General features: G+C 58.4%; 1 protein-coding gene and 1 long non-coding RNA gene across 2 annotated transcripts in view; one reads left to right on the top strand and one right to left on the bottom strand.

Annotated features, from left to right (window-relative positions):
• The window catches only part of WFDC1 (WAP four-disulfide core domain 1), a 23,018-nt gene extending 11,220 nt beyond the window's left edge, over positions 1–11,798 (bottom strand). Inside the window, exons 1-2 of the mRNA XM_040443236.1 lie at positions 11,526–11,798; positions 1–46 (exon numbers count right to left, since the gene is read on the bottom strand). The exon at positions 1–46 is cut by the window's left edge and continues 9 nt beyond it. Of these exons, the coding sequence (XP_040299170.1) occupies positions 1–46; positions 11,526–11,795 (316 nt within the window). The 5' untranslated portion in view covers positions 11,796–11,798. The remainder of the gene's footprint in view (positions 47–11,525) is intronic.
• On the top strand, positions 10,506–12,842 carry LOC121009869 (uncharacterized). Its single transcript, XR_005780872.1, has 3 exons — positions 10,506–10,540; positions 10,925–12,033; positions 12,766–12,842. It is a non-coding gene; the product is annotated as an uncharacterized LOC121009869 (long non-coding RNA).
• Positions 12,843–13,299: the final 457 nt, after the last annotated feature.

Here is a 13,299-nt window from a genome sequence, read left to right as displayed (position 1 = left end):
GGCAGCGGTCTGCGCGGGGCTGCCGGGGGCTCCCCGCCTCCTCGGCCTGCGGGGAGAGCGCGCGTCAGCGGCGCGGACCCGACCCCCGGGTCCCCGTCGCCGCCCAGCGGAGGTGGGCGCGTGCCGGCAGCCGGCCGGGAGAAGCGACCCTGTCCTGCGCCCGCTCCGGATACGGATCTGCGTGCGCGTGTGTGCGTGCGTGTGCGTGTCGCGTGTGCTTGTGTATGCGCGTGTGCGTGTGTATGTGCGCGCGTGTATGCGTATGCGCGCGCGTGTGTGCATCCGTGTGCGTGTGTGCACGTGTCTGCGTATACACACATAGATACAAACACCCATAGATTTCTACATATATCTCTCTTACAACCCATATGTTTACGCAGAGCTCTGAGGATTTACAACCCACACCGAAAACGGATAAACCCACACAACTTGGAGAAATCTCACAAACAGAATACTGAACCGGAGGGGGGAAAATGCCAGCTCCAAAGAGAACACACAGTGTGGTTCCTTTGATCCTTTTAGTTCAAACACAGACAATGGTGATGTCTGGTGTGAGAAGTCAGCAGAGTGGCCCCCCGGTGGGTGGGGACCAGGAGGGGCCCCGGGGCCAGCCCGCCCTGTTCTGCTTCCTGATCTGGGTGCTGGTTACACGGTGTGTTCACGGTGTGAAGCTGGACATGTGATTTTCCCACTTTTCAGTATTATGTTTCAATAGAAAGTTAAAAATAAGATACCGTACTTACCATATAGGAAATATGGGCACATGACCAATAAAATAAGCACTTTAGAGGTGAGGCTGCGAGGCTTTGTCACCACAGGCAACCCACACTGGGTCCCTTCGACACCAGCCCCCATCCATGCTGGGAACACTGTTCTGCTTCTGGATTTGAAAGTGGGCTATGCGGACGGCATGCCTTACACCCCCCTACACACACACACACACACACACACACACACACACACAGAATGGGTTCATTGGGAAAAACCAGCCAGGCTTCCCCCACCTCTTGGCCCCTTCCTCAACTGCTCCTGCCATCTAAATTCCTATTTGCCCCTGGCCTCCGCTCCCCTGCAAATGTATCCATACTTCAAAACCCTGCCCCCTTGTACAAGCAAATAATGCTTGTCTGTGGACTGGAGTAGTGTGTGGCCATTAAATCTGCCTTTAGCCCACTGATGAAAGATCGCCAAGATTTGGTGGTTGGTGAAGAATATGAAGGTGCAGGGGGCTCCTGGGTGGCGCAGTCGGTTGAGCTCAGGTCAGGATCTCATGGTTTGTGGGTTCGAGCCCCGCGCGTGGGGCAGCTAGCTCGGGGCCTGGCGCCTGCTTCGGCTTCTGTGTCTCCCTCTCTCTCTGCCCCTCCCCCCTTCAAAAATAAATAAACATTAAAGAATTAAGGTGCAGAACAGTTTGTACGCTACACGCCTACGTTTTAAAATCACATATGCACACTCATGTAATATGTATATGCCTGCCCAGAACATTTTTGGAAGGATACACCAGAATACGCAAGAAACTGTTATCAAAGATTGCCTTTGGAGAGAAGAATTCAGTTCTGAAGCAGCCAAGGGGGTGTCTCTTCACTGGGTATTCATTTGCCCTGCTTCAATATTATTTTTGCCATGCACACAGTATTTTTTCAGTTTTAAGAAGACGATCAAACATTTGAAAAAGAAGAGAAGTACGTATGAAGGCATTTTTAAATTTTTTTAAGTACTTATTTTTGAGAGAGAGAGAGAGAGAGTGAACAGGGGAGGAGCAGAGAGAGAGGGAGACACAGAATGCGAAGCAGGCGCCAGGCTCCGAGCTGCCAGCACCCAGCCCGACGCGGGGCTCGAACTCACGAACCACAACATCATGACCCCAGCCGAAGTCGGACGCTCAACCGCCGGAGCCACCCAGGCGCCCCGTGAAAGCATGTTTAACGACAGGAAAAACACTTAATGATATGTTAGGGAAAATAAAGAGCAAGGAACAAAATGGCATATGCCCTCTGACCTCCACGGAGTTAAAAAAAAAAAAAAAAAAGGCGGGAAGGTCAAAAATGTGTCCACATCTTTGCCCCCCACCCGCCCGCCCCAGCTGCTGCGGAGGCTGCAAAGTCTATGCGCTGCTTCCAATGCCCTGTAGGGGGCGTGGGGTCACCGAGGATAGGTCCCGGGAGCAGGTGCATTTTGGAAGTGTCATCCCAAGGACCAGCGGTTTTCAAACTACGTCCCAGGGCACCCGTGGGGCTTAGAGGGAGGGCAAGAGGGAGAAGAAAGCAGGGACCAAGTGAGGCAGGGGCAGCCTGGGGAGGACGGGGCTCCCGGCCTCTCCCCAGTTTCGCCGAGAGAAGTCCTCTTTTCTCCTATATATATATATGTCTGCCGTTTAATTCGTGAAATGTAAGAATGAAGCCAACATCTGGCATATAAGGAAACAAAGGCTGCAGAAGACGAGTGGTTCTCCCCCCAAAACAAAGGGGAGACCGGAGCGCGGATTCGCAAACCGGTTCAGCCTTTTCACCACCCCCTGCTCAGGCCGGTCCCCGTGAGTCCTGTATCACCGTGAATAATTTTCAACCCCGCGCCGTTAGCTCTTACTTCGTTTTCCTCAGAATGAACAAAATTGGACCCACGTTGGGGCCCGACCACTGTGATCCTAATGCAAGGTGGCAGCCGGCCCGGCCTCCTTGGGAGGGTGATGAGGAAAGGCCCGCGCGTGGTCGGGAGGCCAGGGTGGGGGGCGGGGGGCTTCCGCATGGCCCGTTCGGACTCAAGGCCTCATTTAGGGGACTGACTGCAGCCTGCGGATCAGAAGTGAAACCCTGTGTCCCCCCCACTGCCACCCCAGCCCCTGCCTCCCGGTCTGGTGACTTCCTAATGGCAGCCCAGCAGGCGTGTGCAGAGAGATCAATTTTAGATGTGCCCCTGCTTTCTGAGGGACCTCCAGACGTCGTCTCCCAGAATTTGGAGAGGACAAAAGAGATAAGCGCCTTAGAAGTCAAATCTCCCGAGTTATTTACGGTGCGGCCGAAACAACAGATGGTCGTGGGTGATAACAGAACCGATGTCACCGAGGGGCCCAGATTAAAGGATTAAATGTTTTGGAAAATATTTCATATCATGCAAGGTGATGCCTGAAGAGGGTCCTGAAAAAAGCGTGAATTTTAGGAGCTCTGGGAGAGAACTTTTATCAGAGAGAGAAATACATCACCCTCAGTGGGGCCCCCTCCCGTGGAGGACAAAGGGGTAAAGGTCAGCCAAAGCTGGCTGGTGCCCGCCCCCAGCCCCTCTGCCTCCCAGACTCACCCCTCCCTTGCTCATCCCTGTTCAGCCGACTCGGCTTCTCTGAGATCCCTGGAGCGGTCCTACCTCCGGGCCTTTGCACGGGCTGTGTCTCCCACCTGAGATGCCAGCCTGGCCCCGCGCTCACTTCCCCCAGGTCTCCACGAACAGGGGCCCCCCTCCAACTCGGCACCTCTTAGCAAGCCTCAGCACCTGCTCTGGTCGCGTGAGGCCAGCGGGGGGCGTTCTATTGTTATGCCCACTAAAGATGAGGCCCCTGAGGCCTGCAGAATGAGAGGTGTGCCCAAGGCCACAGGCCGAGAAGGGTCATGAGCCCAAGTCTACACTTCTCTCTCCAGAGGCCCCAGTAATGGATCCAAACTATACATCTAGAATCAGCAGCCTCAATTTCTGAAGGTTTGCTCAGACGCCTTCCTCCTCCTTGCCCTGAAGCCTTCCACACACTGTTCCCTCCGCTCAGAACTTTCCCCAGAGGACTGCTGCTCTTTCTTTGGGGCAAGAACTTAGGCGCTGTGTCTGGTTTTTGAGCGTAGCAAGATGGATGGGGCTAAGGCCCGTGACCTCGTAAACTGTTCAGGCTGAGTTCGGCAGGGAGCTAACGCACTAGACAAGTCTGGGTTTGAATCCTGTAGCTCTGTGATCACGCAGGAAAGCCACGGACTTATTTCAGCCTCTGTTTTCCTCCTCGGCAAAACGGGCGCAGGAGGCGCGTGTGCTGCCGGCGTTTGTGGTGGGAGCCGACGAGGTTGCGCAGGCACCTTCCAGCCTCTTGGAATTAGGCTTCCTGTTCTTGTTGTCGGGTCTGTCTGAATCTGGGGCTTCCCCGCCTCCCCGTCCCACGTCCCCACCCCTGCCCGCCGCCGGTGCGCCAGCCCCAGCTCAGGACACAGTCAGAGAACCGCCTCCCCCGGGCACAGATTCTGGAGAGAACTCGTCCCAGGCTCCACCCTTCGCAACCCCAGTCGGCCCGGCCCTCCAGCGCCCCTCGGCCGAAAAAAAAAATAATGGCACGTCAAATCGCGCGGACAGACGAGGCGGCTCACCCCAGAACGACGACATCCTTCGCGAAAACCCCAGGGCAACCCGTGATTTCCAGCTTTTATTTCCAGGCCTGCGAAGGGGCTGTATTGCAAGTCTGTTTCCAAACAGCTGCTGGACGCACATTTACGGAACGGCCCAGACAAGAACTCTCCAGGGCGGTGCGCCCTACTCGGATAAAAACGCCTCCCCCTTAAGATTTCCCACGAGGTGGTTATGGTTTTTTTCACTCCTCTGGGAGAGAGTTCCGGAGGCCCCTGGGGATCTGCGGGGCCATTCTACTGCCGGTGCCCCCAGGAAGCGGGTTAAGGAAATACCGATCCTGGGCCCTTTCGGTGGAAAGCGCCATTCTTCAAGTTCAAGTGTGGATTCTCCTGAAGCCAGCAGCCTCGTGTCCAACCAAAGGAGGCCGGCTGAAGACAGAATGGCACATCTGTACCGCGGAACACAACAGAGGCCTTTGAAAAGAGGACACGGGGGGCGCCCGGGGGGCGCAGTCGGTTAAGCGTCCGACTTCAGCTCAGGTCACGATCTCGCGGTCCGTGAGTTCGAGCCCCGCGTCGGGCTCTGGGCTGATGGCTCAGAGCCTGGGGCCTGTTTCCGATTCTGTGTCTCCCTCTCTCTCTGCCCCTCCCCCGTTCGTGCTCTGTCTCTCTCTGTCTCAAAAAAAAATAAATAAACGTTAAAAAAAAATGGTTTGTTTCACGTGACATGACTTTCATCTCCATAAAACATCTTTTACACACTGTGAATAAACACCATGAAGAGAAAAAAAAAATGTGAGTACACCTGTTTTCACGGGATTGCCGGGGCACACACACACCAAAATGCCAACGGGGCTTACGCCCTGGAGGGAGAATTCGAGCTTTTTTACGCGGTTGTCACTTTCGGTATCGTCTGGATTTCTTCTACAGTAAACATTACTTGTATAATCAGGAAACAATCTTGAACCGTTTCCATTTAAGGAGAAAGAATCCAATCTCCAAAGCTGCCCCGATTTACCCACATCCCTCCCTCTGTGCTCTCCACCCACTTCATTCCGCGTGCAAGAGCTTTACCCTTCTTTGGAATGTTCCAGCGACTTAACGGCCAGACCAATAAAAGGGCGCCCCAGGCCTGATTTGCTTGGTGCCGGAAGAAAGCCAATTTTCCTCGAAGCGTTACTGGCCCTTCCTCTGGAATTTGGACGTCAAAAAGTCTAAAAATACGTCTGTCCCTGGAACAGGGGCTTACAGCTCAGTGCGCGTTGATGAATGCCGTTTCCTGACGCCCTGGGACCTCAGCGCTGGGCTCTGGGAGCAGAACTGGGTGCATCGCTAAGGGACTTCCTCAGAGAGGCACGCAAAGTCCCAGATCTCACACCAGCGATGACCTCATCGCAGCGCACGTTGCCGGCAAACTCGACCGACTCCTTTAGCCGGGGGGCCCCCGGGCACTGCGGCGCACCAGGAAGTCTTCTGGAACTTTCTATCCCCTTCCATCCTGTTCTGGAAGGTTTTAACGTAACTTATCCATTCCTTGCGTGGTACATTCATAGTTCCCAGGCCGACTACGTGCCAGGCGGGCTGGCTCCAAACAATGCTGGGCTGGACCAGAAGACATCCCTCCCTTCACAGGGCTCAGCTCCAGGACAAGGGACAAACACCAAACCAGACGTCACACAGAGACCACAAACATATTGCCTTTTTTTTTTTTTTGTCATCTGCAAAATCGGTTAATGAAAAACTAAAGCCACATTAAAAAAAAAAAAAAAAGCATGCACATCATATTAAAGGGGCTGAATGCTAGGGAGAAGTCGAGGTGATATGAAAGCACTTAGGGGAACCGCCTTCCGAGGAGAAGACCGAATGCTAAGACCACAACGACCCGGTGTGGGTGCGCCTGTCCATCACCCACACAGAAATTCTGCTCCCGTTCCCTCCCCCCCCAGAGCCCGGCACCTCTAATGTACCGTGTGTGTCTAGGGGCTTGCCTATTCCGGAAAGTCGACGCCAAGAGATCCTACAGGATGTGGCCTTTTGTGGCCGCCTTTTTCCGCTTAGCATAATGTTTTCAGGGTTCATCCCTCCGGTAGCAAGTGGGACGACCCCACTCCCGTTTCTATGGCTGAATAATATTCCACCGCATGGATTGGTCGTCTTTCATTTTTTTTCCTTCTGAGCTTCCGGACCTTTCCAGCTCTGGCCGCCTTCACTGGCGCCGCTGTGGACCGCCAGCCAGTCTTCCTCTGCTTTCTCACCTCCCTCCCGCGGGCATGCTCCCCGATGATAACCACCCAGTTGTCCTGGATGCTTCTTCCCTTGGTCACTTCCGCCTGGGACTGATTGCAGGCCTGGAACCTCAGACGGGAAGCCGGCTGCACGGAGGAGAAAGTGACTCGGCCAGCTCATCGCCACCCCCGCCATCCTCCATTCTGAAGAGGTTTCCGCGTGCCCGTGACGTGCGGGACACCGGGCTACGGCCAACCGTGGGGTTGTTCCCCTCGGCACGTCACTTCCCCTCTCCCGCCCCCAGGTAGGACCCACGGGGCCTTGGCCGTGAACACCCCAGGGCCCCCGAGCAGCCCTCGCTCCTCTGCATGGAGGCGCCTTAGAGGTCCTGATGATGGGGTCCCGTGGGGGGTGCGAGCTCACATCTTCAGAGGAGTGAGGCGAGTCCCCAGGACTCCGACAGTGTAATGACCACTTCACCCGTCCCTGGCCGGAACGGCCTGGGGGTGAGTCACGTCTCACCAGGGCCTCGAGTTCCTCATCCGGGCGATGTCTGTCGTCGGGGCTGCTGACTGCAAGCAGCAGAAATTGGCAGAAATCGGACACCGCAGGGGTGTCCCCGGGGCCGCTCTGAGGAAGCCCCACAAGCTGGGGGCTGGACACAACAGGAGCGCGCTGTCTCACGGCTCTGGAGGCCAGGAGGAGGAAATCAAGGTGGTGGGGTGGGGGTGGGGGGGCCTGGTTTCTTCTGCAAGCTGTGCGGGAGGATCCGTGCCGCACCGGTCTGCGGCTTCTGGTGGCTCCCAGCAATCTGACGTCCCTTGGCTCGGACACACAGCTCTCCGTTCGCCACCTCTGTCTTCACTTGGCCTCCCCGCCGTGGGTCTGCCTCCGGGTCTCCTCTCCTCACCAGCCACACTGGGTTCAGGGAGCGCCCATCTCACTCCCGAGTGTCCTCGTCTTGGTGAATCCCATCTACAACAGCCCTGTTTCCAGATAAGGTCCCGTTTCCAGGTAACCAGGGGTTAGGATCTGAGCATCTCTTTCTCGAGGGACACGGTGGAACCCGCCACGCACGCCCGAGACCAGGATTCCAGGGCAGGGCGGGTTCTTGGGAGGGGTCCCAGGAAGCTCCAGCAGGCGGGGAAGGGGCAGAGCCCATCCACGGGGCGTTAATACGCAGGCAATTGACAGGCAGGGGTGGGGGGGCAGCTGGCGCTCAGACCCGAGGGGAACCTCTGGGACACTGTACGGACTGTTCTTCAGAGGTGTCCCACCCAAGGATGAGGAAGCCGGGTCTGTCTTCGAGTCCCATCTGCTCCCCTGGTGGGAACCCCCAGCATCTTGGCCCGTCCTGGGTGTCGGCTGAGCGTGTCCCCCAGCCAGGGAGGTACGGTCGTATCCGAGAGCCCTTCTGCCTCTCCTACTCGTGCTAACTTCGCAAAAAAATAAATAAGCAACAATAAGACGCAAGAAAAGACTCGGGAGGTCACCGAAATCACAAGGGGAAGGGGGGCCAGCTTGGGGAGGCAGCCCTTCCTCCTGCCACACCCCCTCAGCGCCCCCTCCGCCAGGCAGGCGCCCCTGGGCAGGGTGGGTACTGCCCAGAGACCTCCAGCTGCCCTGGACGGGAGCTTGGGGGATGAGCCAGACTCAGCCACGGCGATGCGCGGAGAACTGGGGCCACCCGGTCCCCGGTGACATGGTGGCTGCAGAGGGCCCCACCCGGTAAAAGTTGGGAGGCTCCTGTGACTTAACAGGTGGCGAGTGCTTGTCCTGACACATAGCGAGGGCTCAGGAAAGCACTGTTCCATCGAACGCCCGCTCCACCGAATGGGCCGAGCGCCCCAAAGCAGGCCGCCGGGCTATTTACAAACATCTTGCCTCTGTTTTATCCAGCCTGGCAAATATTTGGTGCCGTGTTGCCTGTCTGGTCCGGTTTTATGTTTATTATTATTTTTTTAATTTTGTGAATGTTTATTTTCGAGAGACGGGGGGCGGGGAGGGGCGGAGAGAGAGGGAGACAAAGAATCTGAAACACGCTCCAGGTTCTGAGCTGTCGGCACAGAGCTCGACGCGGGGCTCGAACTCACGAACCGCGAGATCATGACCGGAGCCGAAGTCGGGCGCTTAACCGACGGGGCCCCCCAGGCGCCCCGTGGTCTGGTTTTGTGTTTAACAGTGCACATGAAGAGGAGGGGCAAAGCCGGTGCTGCCCGCCCCCCCCCCCACGCTGTAGGCGGGGAGGCCGAGGCTCAGAGGGGGGACCCTCTTTCTCACGACGAGCCCCCCAGTGGCCTCCTTGGGGACGGAAGGCCGTGCCTCCCTCTCTGCCGTGTCTCTAAGTCCTCGGGCAGGAAGGCAGGTGGACACGGCGACCAGGAAGTGCGCTGGGCCCGCTCTGCCCTCTCTGCCCAGGGCTGGGCTTCGAGAAAGGGAGAAGGGGCAGCCACGTGCTGGCCCAGGCCCTACAACCAGCCTCGGCAGGTGCCCTGTGAGGCCACCTCGAGGGCGGGTGCCTTGCGAGGAGCTGGGCAGTGGCTCTATGCTTTGACTTTTTTTTTTTAATTTTTCAAGTTTATTCACTGTGAGAGAAGCAGAGTGAGCAGGGCGGGGGGTGGGGGGGGGTAGAGAGGGAGGGGAAGAGAGAATCCCAAGCGGGCTCCGCGGTGTCGGCGTGGAGCCCGACGCGGGGCTCAAACGCCCGAAATGCGAGACCGTGACCTGAGCCGAAACCGAGAGTCGGACGCTTTTCCGACCGAGCCATGCAGGCGCCCCTGGTTTAATTTTAACAAGGGCTCTATTTAACTCTCCAGAGCGGGTTTCAGCACCCTACGGGACACCTAGCCTTTCCTCACCCTGACCTGCCTCCCCCCGGTCCTCGAGGGTCCGGGGTCAAGGCTGAAGACCACCCTCCCCCCCGCCAACCCCGTGCCCAGGGTCCCCAGCCTCCCAGCCTCCCCCCTCCCGCCTGGCAAGATGGCAGGTCCGTTCCTATGACGCTGTGGGACAAAGTGGAGATCAGCCCAGACGACACGTTGGAGATCTCTTTGTGGTCCGAGAACCAAAGTCCTAAATGAGCCATCCCGCTGGGCCAGCAAAGAGCAAGGAGGTGTCAAACCTGAGAGGGGTCTCTCTCCCTCCTTGCACAAACCCTCCCCTGCAGTGAGGGTCCCCTCAGGGGCTCCCAGATACACCATTTGTGCCTCGCGCCCTGCCCACATTGTGTCTTCTTCCAGGGATGTCCTTACTCCTCCTAATCCTTAATAGTTCTTCAAGATCTGGCCAGGGTCTCCCCTCCTCCAGGAAGCCTTCAGGGATTGCTCTCCCTTCTCCAAACACCTACGGTCATTTCAGTTGCCACTATTCTTTTCCACTCCCGGTGGCCTCCTGCCTGAGCTGGAGAACGTGAGCCCTGGAGACTGAGATTAGCCTCGATACAGTTTCAAGCATCTCACCGTGGCAGGCGGCATGAAACATTCCCCTTTCCCACTGATCTACCCGGCAAACTCCTACTCATCCCTCAGAGCCCAATGTTGAATGTCCTCAACCCTGGAAGACCCTTTCCTGACTCTTCTGGAGCAGAGCTGAACACATTCTTCTGGGCTTCCAGTGCGTTTGCCCATAATTAATTCACAGGAATGTACCGAGTGCCGACTGAATGGCAGACGCCTGGCCAGGCACCAGGAACACTGCACTGAACGAGACACAATCAGGCCTCACCTCAAGGGTCCTATATCCCACCTGGGGTGGCAAGCGCCACCCAGTTTCACAACGATTTCACGATGTCACCAAGAGGCACCGAGCACTTGCTATGTTAAGGGGACTCATTCAATCCTGTGAGAGTCAGTTCTGTCTCCTTGACTCCTCCCCACCCCTGTGCTCCCTGTGCTAGAAGCGGGGGGGGGGGGGCGTTAAGATCACACACACCCCCCCGGGGCACCTGGGTGGCTCAGTCGGTTGGGCGTCCGACTTCGGCTCAGGTCATGATCTCGCAGTTCGTGAGTTCGAGCCCCGCGTCGGGCTCTGTGCTGACGGCTCAGAGTCTGGAGCCTGTTTCAGATTCCATGTCTCCCTCTCTCTGCCCCTTCCCCGCTCATGCTCTTTCTCTGTCTCTCAAAAACGAATAAACGTTAAAAAAATTTTTAAAAAATAAGATTGTACCCTCCTGCCCCCGGTCTCTCTCGCCTGGTCCCCTTCCTGCCTTACTTCTCTCCTTGGCACCTGTTTTCCTTATCACTTACTCTCTCACTACATCGCGATCTCCCCAAAGCAGAGAACCGCTGTCTATATGCCCACAGCCTAGAGGAGCGCCCGGTAAACAGGGGTGACCGAACAACAGGTGTTGAAAGAACCGCATCCCTCTAACACTCTGTCTTTTCCAGATGAGATCGCTGGTGCTCAGAGATGTCAAACAAGTCGCCTGAAGTCACACAGCTGGTAAGCAGCAGAGTCTGAATGCAAACCCAGACCCCCGGCTCCAAGGTGCACGCTTCCCGCCCTCTGCTGTGCTGTCCTATCCCTTCGTACCGCCACCACATGTCACCCGACCGCCTCCCCCACTCGACCACGTCCCCCCCGAGGGTGGGAGCCGCTGTCTCCGTGTTGAACCCACAGGACCGCACACAGTGCCTGACCCAGCAGAGCAGTTTCTACTAAATGTTTACTGAACGAGTAAATGACCGCACGAATGCCTAATTATGTCTTATAAACGCTTGGTTGTTGATGGTTGAGAACACAACGCTCAGTTTCGAGCCCTTGGGAGTCTCAAAGCGGGGGCTGTCCTCTTTGGTGGGCCAAAGCGTGTCACCATCCCCCTGTGCGTTTTTTGCGGCGCCCTCCGCCTCTTGGCTCACAGACCAGGGGCCGTGAGCGAGGGCGGGGAGCTCATCTGCCCACCTCCCAACCTTGGCACACGTGCGTGCCGGCCCGCCCGAGTCTGGGGGCCGCCCGTCCCCTCCCGGCCTCCCCGCCCCGGGCACTTACGCGGGGCTTCTCGGCCAGCCTGGCGTGCAGCGCCCGTCTCCAGATATTCTTGGCAGAACTGGCTTCGCGGACAAGCAGCAGGAAGGACAGAGCCCAGATGACCTTCCTCCCGCCGCTGCCCATCCCGCGGCCGGGAGAAGGCATTTCCTCCCACACGGGGCAGAGAAGAGGGGCCCCTCTTGCCGGGAGGGGGGGGCCTGCAAGTGGGGGACAGAAGCGTGCACGGTCCGCCGGGCTCTCAGCTCCACTCGGCCGGGCCCCTCGGATCATGTGTCGGCGCCCAGCACATGCCCCCACCCCTACCCCCACCCCTGCCGGTGGCCGGCCCGCCCTATTTTTAGCTTTGCCCTATAACATCTGGCCGCAGAGTCACCACATAGATGTCTGCAGCCCGGGCAGCTGAGACGGTGGAGGCAGGAGGAGGGGGGCACGGGCTCGCCAGAGACGTGGCCGGGACACATTGGGATAATGAGCATTTGCGTGCAGGCTCGGTCCCCTCCCGGAGGAGGTGTGCTGGCTCCCGGGGCGGGGGGGGGGGGGGGGCAGGTCGGGGGGCGGGAAGGACCCGGGGCCGGGGGGGGGGGGGGGGGGGGTGGGGCTCGCAGCTGCCACCTCACCCAAGTTTTGAGCTGAGCCGACGGGCTCTGCCCACGGAAGCGTCTTCGGAACATGGTGCTGGGTGGGCACCGGCCGAGCCCGGCTGCGGAAACCTCGGCGTCCTCGCCTCGCGTGCGGCCGAGCGGACAGCTGCGTCGTGGGGTCCTTGGGGAGGGGTCGGCGAAGGTTTGCACGCGTCGTGAGTGTGCCTACCGGGGCCGGCCCGCTTGTGTTCGGGCCGGGCGCGGAAAAGCGCCGGGCTCAGCGCTTCGCGAACGTTCTGTCGCCTGCTGCGCACAAGCAGCCCCTCTGGTGACGCCCGTTTCGCAGGGGAGGAAACACAGGCGCAAGACCGCTCGCGGTCCGGCGGCCAGCGGCAGAGCTGGGGCTCGACCCCAGGCCCCTGTGACCCCGCGACAGAAGGGCCCCCAGCCCCAGACTTAGGGACGCACCCGGGTGGCGAACCGGCTCGGCCCGTGTCCGCGTGCTGCTGGGAAGGCCTGTGCCACGCGTCCCAGTTCGTTCACCTGTGACACTGACTTTGTCGTCTTGGCTACAGTGGCAGGAGGGGCTCAGAGACCCCCGAGGCGGACGCCAGCTCCAAAAGGTCAGGCATCCGCGCCTCTCTTATTTGCCTGCACAGGGCCTGGCCTGCGTCGGTTCACGGAACAAATATAGCCGTCACGATGACCCTGCGAGGAAGGGGGCCTCGTCTACAGATAAGAGAGGCAGGACAAAAGTCAGGTGCATCTCCTAGCCCCCAGGACATGGTGCGGGGCTGGCACACAACAGGCGCTCGATAAAGGCTCTTGAGCTGAGAAGTCACCCCCCGCGGCAGCATTCGGATCCCAGGGACCCAGGGCCGAGCTGGGACCCTTCAGTTAATTTTTTGCAAAGATTAACTTATAAAAAGGACCCTCCGGAGTCCTGAGGCCCAGGGACACGTGAACTACAGGTCTTAATGGGGCAGGAGAAAGGCTCTGGGAAGAGAAGTAAACACGGAACAAATCTGCCCGGGAAACCAGCCGCTTTCCTTTGATCAGAATCGAGGCAGGAGCCCGGCCCGACAGCCAGGCCGGACGGCCCAGCGGGCGCCGGGGCGGGGGAGGCCAGCCGGGGCCCGGGGCCCAGCCGTGATCGCGGGGCCAGCAAAGCCGCCCGGGTCTCTGCCAAGCCT

The sequence above is a fragment of the Herpailurus yagouaroundi genome, unplaced genomic scaffold (assembly GCF_014898765.1).
Source record: "Herpailurus yagouaroundi ecotype Mexico unplaced genomic scaffold, PumYag 190, whole genome shotgun sequence".
NCBI classification, from domain to species: domain Eukaryota; kingdom Metazoa; phylum Chordata; class Mammalia; order Carnivora; family Felidae; genus Herpailurus; species Herpailurus yagouaroundi.
Note: the sequence above shows the minus strand (reverse complement) of the source record. Positions and strands in the feature narration are given on the sequence as shown.